General features: G+C 44.9%; 1 protein-coding gene across 1 annotated transcript in view; it reads right to left on the reverse strand.

Annotated features, from left to right (window-relative positions):
* Positions 1 to 1,967: 1,967 nt before the first annotated feature.
* The window catches only part of LOC116401237 (proline-rich protein 5-like), a 9,042-nt gene continuing 3,676 nt past the window's right edge, over positions 1,968 to 7,333 (reverse strand). The window contains exons 4-9 of the mRNA XM_031879555.1: positions 7,227 to 7,275; positions 6,530 to 6,587; positions 6,029 to 6,120; positions 5,229 to 5,366; positions 4,944 to 5,061; positions 1,968 to 2,896 (exon numbers count right to left, since the gene is read on the reverse strand). Of these exons, the coding sequence (XP_031735415.1) occupies positions 2,520 to 2,896; positions 4,944 to 5,061; positions 5,229 to 5,366; positions 6,029 to 6,120; positions 6,530 to 6,587; positions 7,227 to 7,275 (832 nt within the window). The 3' untranslated portion in view covers positions 1,968 to 2,519. The remainder of the gene's footprint in view (positions 2,897 to 4,943; positions 5,062 to 5,228; positions 5,367 to 6,028; positions 6,121 to 6,529; positions 6,588 to 7,226; positions 7,276 to 7,333) is intronic.

Here is a 7,333-nt window from a genome sequence, read left to right on the forward strand (position 1 = left end):
TCCTGGGTTATGATGGAGCCCAGGAAGTGGAAGGACTCACCACGTCGACGGGGGAAATCACACAGGGAGATAGGGGGAGTCACACACGGTGATAGGGGGAGTCACACAGGGTGATAGGGGGAGTCACACACGGTGATAGGGGGAGTCACACACGGTGATAGGGGCTGGTGGGACTGCATTCTTCCTGAAATCCACAACCATCTCCACTGTCTTTAGAGCGTTGATAAGTTGTTCAGACTGCACCAGGTCACCAGATGGTCAGTCTCCCACCTGTAGGCGGACTCATCCCCCACCAGAGATGAGTCCAATGAGGGTGGTGTCATCTGCGAACTTCAGGAGCTTGACGGACTGGTGACTGGAGGAGCAGCTGTTGGTGTACAGGGAGAAGAGCAGAGGGGAAAGAACGCAGCCTTGGGGGGAGCCGGTGCTGATGGTCTGGGAGGCTGAGACGTGCTTTCCCAGCTTCACGTACTGCTTCCTGTCAGACAGGAAGTCTGTGATCCACTTGCAGGTGGAGTCGGGCACGTGCAGCTGGGAGAGCTTGTCATGCAGCAGAGACGGGATGATGGTGTTGAAGGCAGAGCTGAAGTCCACAAACAGGATCCTGGCGTAGGTTCCTGGGGAGTCCAGATGCTGGAGGATGAAGTGAAGGGCCATGTTGACTGCGTCGTCTACAGACCTGTTGGCTCTGTAGGCGAACTGCAGGGGGTCCAGGAGTGGGTCGGTGAGGGTTTATAGGTGGGACAGGACCAGGTGCTCAAAAGACTTCATGACCACAGAGGTCAGGACGACTGGCCTGTAGTCAGTGAGTCCTGTGATCCTGGTTTTTTGGGGACGGGGATGATGGTGGAGACCTTGAAGCAGGCTGGTACTCTGCATGTCTCCAGGGAGGTGTTGAATCATATAAACACTAGAGCTCACACCTGCTTTATATCTGTTAATATATTCTTTTTTATTTTATTCATCTATTAAATCTATAATTATTATAAAATTATTAAAAATATATCACAAATCAACAACTTTGACTTGTTCTACATCTTTTGTTTTTTTTGTTCCTCTTTGTTCAGTCTGTAAACATTTATGTTTTTACTTTATACATTAACTTTAATAAACGTTTAAACTAACGAAGTGCTTCATTAACATTTGATATAATAGATCTGACTTCAGAGTGGACCTTCAGTCAGAGGTGAGGGTTCAACTGATCTACAGTCAGAGGTGAGGGGTCAACTGATCTACAGTCAGAGGTGAGGGGTCAACTGATCTACAGTCAGAGGTGAGGGGCGGAGCTATAAATCCGGAGACCTGAAGCTGAAAGACGTCAATCCCCTCAGAGGCTCTGTGACGTTAAAGGGACAGTAGTGATGTTTACAATGAGGTACTTATACACAGTCAGTGTATTACTGCAGTACAAACAGACAGGAATCAGTACAAGTTCAGGTGACCGTTATATTTAGGACATTATTACCTCTTTATCTTGCTGTCAGTGGAACTGTTTCTATGTTCTTTTCTTCAGACTCACCAGACTCCATTAAAGAAAGAAGCTTCTGCTGAATCATCTGTTAGTGTCTCCTGGAGGAGCTCCAGAGGGAGGAGAGCTCAGCTCCAGCGTCTCCGTCTCCTCTTCCTCCTAACCCACCTCTTCCTCCTTCTCCTCCTCCTCTTCCTGCTCTTCCTCCCTCCTTCTCCTCCTCCTCTTCCTGCTCTTCCTCCCTCCTTCTCCTCCTCCTCTTCCTTCTCTTCTTCCTCCTTCTCCTCCTCCTCCTCTAAAGAGACTGGTGCTCAGAGACACTACCACTGTACTCCACAGGGGGCGCCAGAATCAACACAACATGAAAGTTTCTCGTAGTAACTTTGAGTATAAGTAGTAATACCACAGTGTAGAAATACTCTGTTACAAGTAAAAGTCCTGCATGAGTATTCCTACACTGTGGTATTACTACTTATATTAGTAAGTAGTATTGCGGTCTGAGGAAAAACAGTTGATTATGAATTGAATCAATCTTTATTAATCATTAACAATCCTAAAAGACAATCACATTTACATGACCTGAAGAGAACCTGCAGTCTGGTTCTGTCCTCAGTGTTAGTACAAACCTGAAGACCCTGATCCTGAACCTGATCCTGGTTCATAGAAACACCAAGAGACCCTGGTTCAGATGGTCCTCCCAGTACAGACCAGTACAGACCAGTACAGACCCTGAACTGGGAGCTGTGGGACACTCCCACTGTCCTCCGTCCTGTTTCCTGTCCCGTCTCTTGCTTCTCCAGTCATGTTGTTTGCTTCCTGTCGGGTTGTACCCTTTCCTGTCTTCTTCTGCCTCCTATGGCTTGTCCTATCTTTTGTTTCCTGTTTCCTGTTTCCTTGTTTCCTTGTCTCCTTGTGTTACTGGTTGTTGTCTGTCTTGTCTCATTGTGTCTCTTTCATCCTGTAGTTTATTATCTCGTCACATTCTGGCTGATCCCTCATGTGTTTTAACTCCCATATTGTCCTATTATCTTCTGTCCTCGTGTCCTCGTCGCTAGCTCTGAGGAAGGCAGATGGCTCCTCCTCCTCTCGGAGACTCCACCATGTCCAGTTGCCCGGAGAACGTCCTGGGACTGATCGGCTCGCCCCCCAACAGAAACCCCACGCCTCCTTCTCCTCCCACCCCGTTGTCCCTCTCCGTCCCAGCATGCATCCTGCCGGATGCCGATAGCAGCCGGAAGTCGGAGTGAGCGTTGGCCACCGTGTGGCGCCGCACGCCGCCGGACTTCTCCAGGTAGGCCTCGCCCTCCTGCTCCACCAGCGGGGCCAGAGACGAGGAGTCGCAGGAGGAGCTGTGGTGCTGAGTGACGGTGATCTCCGGCTGGAAGTGGTCGCTCAGCAAGGACCCCGATGACCTCAGGGGGCGGGGCTCTGGACGAGGAGACAGGAGACAGGTTGAGAGTTAAAGGTTTTAAATTCTTTGTGTGAATAGAATATTTCCACTTTTCACCTCCAACACAAACATTCTGAAAAGGTTTAATAAGAAACTTTTCCTCATTAATTACCAACTAGAAGTTTGTTCTACATGTTAAAGCTGTTTACTTAAATCGTCCCAAATGTTGTCAGTTTAATCAAAGTAAAGGTGCGTTTCATTTGTTCACCTGTCAGCTTCAGCTCAAAACACGTTTTTTAATCACACTTCTTTTAGATCTTTGCCGGTTGTTAACTCTTTATTTTAACCGGATGAAAGATGTTAAGTTATCAGAGGAACAAGCTGAGCTGACGTTAGCAAAGTTAAGCTTTGTTTATTTTCACGCTTTGCACCAAATCACGAGCCTCAGTCAACCTCCGGTTCTCACAAGTGAAGTCAAAGCTTCATGTGTTAAAGCTGCATTCTCTCTAGTGACCACCAGGGGGCGACTCCTCTGGTTGTATAGAAGTCTATGAGAAAATGACTCTACTTCTCTCTTGATTTATTACCTCAGTAAACATTGTAAACATGAGTTTATGGTCTCAATCTCTAGTTTCAAGTCTTCTTCAATACAGCATGATGTTCATTTAGTACATTATGGTCCATTTAGAGTCACACAGACCATAAAGCAGGGGATGCTTTAGGGCGGGGCTACACAGTGATTGACAGGTCTCTGAGCGATCATAAAATAGTTTATTTATAATATCTAATGGTCTCAGCTTTTAGTTAATATTGAAGGTTGATGCCAAGAGAAACAAGTTTAAACTTGGACTCTTTTGTTCTATTGAAGGAGTTTTCTTTTGCCCCAGCAGGGATCAGGCTCTCTGCTGGACTGGTTCAGGTCCCAGCAGGGATCGGGCTCTCTGCTGGACTGGTTCAAGTCCCAGCAGGGATCAGGCTCTCTGCTGGACTGGTTCAGGTCCCAGCAGGGATCGGGCTCTCTGCTGGACTGGTTCAGGTCCCAGCAGGGATCAGGACCCTATTCTGCTCTGTGTGTTTCTGAAGGAAACAAAAAGCTGCTGCAGCAGATTTCTGTTAGCATCTGTTAGCTACACGGCTAAAGGTCAACGACATGAAGGAGGAACAAAAGTAGAAACTTTTGTTTTCAGATCCGGACGAGAGACTTGATTTTGATTTTGTATTAAATTGAGATGATTTCAAATGGTTTTTTTGTCAATAGTTTTTACTTTATTCAACTTTTTCAATGATCTTTCCTTCTTTTTAAAAAAAAAAATGGCAAGAAAAGGTTTTTTCTAAATTAGTTTTGAATAAAAAAGTGAACAGTTTTAATTCCCAAAATCACATCTGAGTCCTTTCAAAAGAGTAAAAAGAACGTACTGCTGTAAACGCATCACAGCTGATCGATCTGAACATTTTAGGGTTTCAGAAAACAAGTTATTTGATGACATCACTTTTTTCTATTTGTGTATTTTTCACTATTTTCTGACCTTTTCTAGAGTAAATCTTCAATCTTCAAGATGTTTGCGTTTCTTTCTCTGGTGTGTGTGTGTGTGTCGTAGCAGTTATAACACACACACACACACACACACACACACACACACACACACACACGGCAGCAGATTAAGCAGCTCACCTCCCTACTGAGAGGATTTAAATGTATTACTACAGAGCCACGCCCCCCTGACCCCTGACCTCTGAAGACCTGGACCTCACATACTTCAACAAATTACTTTGCTTCATCACAAGTCAGACGAGCTGCATTCAGGAGAACTCCAACACGTGACGTCTAAATCACATGTTGCCGTTTCCCACAAGCACTTGAATGCACCATCTGAATTGTGTGTTCATTTACATTTTAATGTCAATAATAACTCATTTTTAGCTGAATTTACACAAACAAATCGGCCAGTTTTCAGATTCAGATTCACCTTATACAGATGTCTGTGTGGCCCCAAAATTAGGCTAGATTAAAGTCTAATTTCATTAAAGTCTAATTTACTTAAGAATAAAGACAGTTCAAGTAAAGATATCTGAGGCAGAACTCACCCAACAGGAGCTGGTTCCTGTTGTGAAGAACGTTGCTGAGATACGGAGACACCACGACCTCCACCAGACGCTCCAACTGGTTGTACTCCAAACTGGGAGCACCGGACTCGTGGATACCCTGACAGAGAGAGTACATGTACACGGAGAGAGTACATGTACACAGAGAGTATTTGTTATTTTATGTCTTTGTTATTAAAGACAAGCAGAGAGAAATAGATGCAACATCTTTAAACACGACAAGTTAGTGTATGTGTGTGTGTGTGTGTGTGTGTGTGTGTGTCTTACCTGCAGCACCAGCAGCATCTGAGTGACAGGAGGAGGGACGGAGGCTGCAGTTCCCAGCGTTTCCTCCAGGTGGAGCTTCAACAGCACCAGGTCTCTGAAGGCCAACAGGGTCATCTGCCTCACCGTCAGCTCCTGACCCTGAACACACACACACACACACACACACACACACACACACGCAGACACACACACGCACACAGACTTTAAGTAGATCAAATGATCCCAGATTAGCTAAACTTACAATCTTAATGATCTTCTCTGCTCATTCTCTAAGTGGTAATTGAGCCTTGGCTAAGCCCCGCCCACCGCTGCTACTCTAATTGAGCCTCGGCTAAACCCCGCCCACCGCTGCTACTCCGTCAAGCTGTCAGAGCTGCGTTACCGTGGAGACCAGTGTCACGTAACAAGTATCTAATATGTGATAATAAAACTAAGAAATGATTCGAGAGAGAAGCAGACAGAAGGAAGGAACACTGTTACATTCAGTACACCTTCTGTAGCTAGCGTAGCATAGAAGTGCTAACGCTAGTTAGCGACGTGCTAACGTACTCCACTAATGTTTAACACGACGAGCTCCAAATCCACTAAAACCAGCCTGAACATGAAGAACATCTGGAAACAGAGACGAGTCTGTGTAGCAGACGCTACGCTGTGATTGGACAGTCTGAGTTCAATGGGGGCGGGACATAGCGAAGGGTCGGTTGCAGGTGTGTTTTATGTCTCCATGTGTGTGTGTGTGTCTGTATGTGTGTGTGCGCGTCTGTCTGTCTGTCTGTCTGTGTGTGTGTGTGTGTGTGGACCTGGACTGGGTAGAAGATGGCCTGCATGGTCGGCAGGATCTCTGTGAAGAATCTGTCCCACATGTCGGCGAGGACCACCAGCTGGTCGTCCCCTACGAGGAGGAAGTGATCTGTTTAAACCATCTGTAACGTTACACTGAACCTCACTGACTCACAGCGACGCCGTACAGCAAAGCATCATGGGTAATATGTGAAGAGAGGACGAGGGTTTGCTACGAGGAGCTGCAGACAATAAGACCGTCTTATAAAAGTGTTTAGCACTTTAAAGGAACTTTAATTTAGACACAAGTTTTTGAATTAAATCTAAAAAACTCACATGAATGTGTTTTATGCTGCAGTATAAATAAATAAATAAATGCAAGATGCACAAAAAATTAAATAAAAAGCTCCTGAACGCTAAAATAAACTTCCCCTCAGGGTCATTAAAGCTTCTTTATTGCTCTTATTCTGAAAAGGCATGTTTGATCTTGCTGTTTGTCAGGACCCAGAAACCAGTCTCACCGGAGTGAAGGAGGACCTGATCCAGGACTTCAGACAGACCTCGAGTCAGCAGCTGGTTCTGAAACACACACACACACACACACACACACACACACACACACACACACACACCTGAGACGTTGTTATATATATATATATATGACACATTAAAACTAAATGAATCCAGATCAACATATATTACAGGAAGTGGCCCAAACGAGAAGTAACGTTTTGTATTTGTTGGATTTAAAGAAGCGTTTTTCTCAGAGAGCACTTCCTGTCTGTATGATGCAGAAACGTGTTGAGACTCAGAGGAACATGCAGAGAGCCTCGTCGTGTGACCAGATGTGAGACTTTAAACCCTGAAGGAGCTTCTGGAACTGAATGAAGTTAAAAGAAAAGTTTAAATGGTTCCTTTTTTATTTTAAACAAATATTATTTCAGGAGACTCGAAGAGAAGCAGAAATAACAACAGAATGAGGCTCATTCATAAAAAGTCTGAATTCATGTTTTTACAGGTTTGTCAGCAAAACGACTTTTAAAACGCTGGTTTTCTGACCACAGTTTAGATGGATTAATATGTTCACAATGTTACTGTCTATTGTTCATACACGCGTATATGTATACACGTCATCAGGTCTCTGTACAAATATGAAGTAGAGCTTCAGATACAGGAAGTGGAGGAACACTGTAAACAGGAAGTGATGAGTGAAGATACCTGAAAGTAATCAGTGATGAAGGAACCCATCTCAGTCTTCAGGAGCCACCTGTGAAGACAAGAGGTACACGGTGTACTTTATACTGTACTACACCTCAGAGGTACAC

The sequence above is a fragment of the Anarrhichthys ocellatus genome, unplaced genomic scaffold, assembly GCF_004355925.1.
Source record: "Anarrhichthys ocellatus isolate YVR2014 unplaced genomic scaffold, GSC_Weel_1.0 scaffold288, whole genome shotgun sequence".
In the NCBI taxonomy this organism is placed as follows: Eukaryota; Metazoa; Chordata; class Actinopteri; order Perciformes; family Anarhichadidae; genus Anarrhichthys; species Anarrhichthys ocellatus.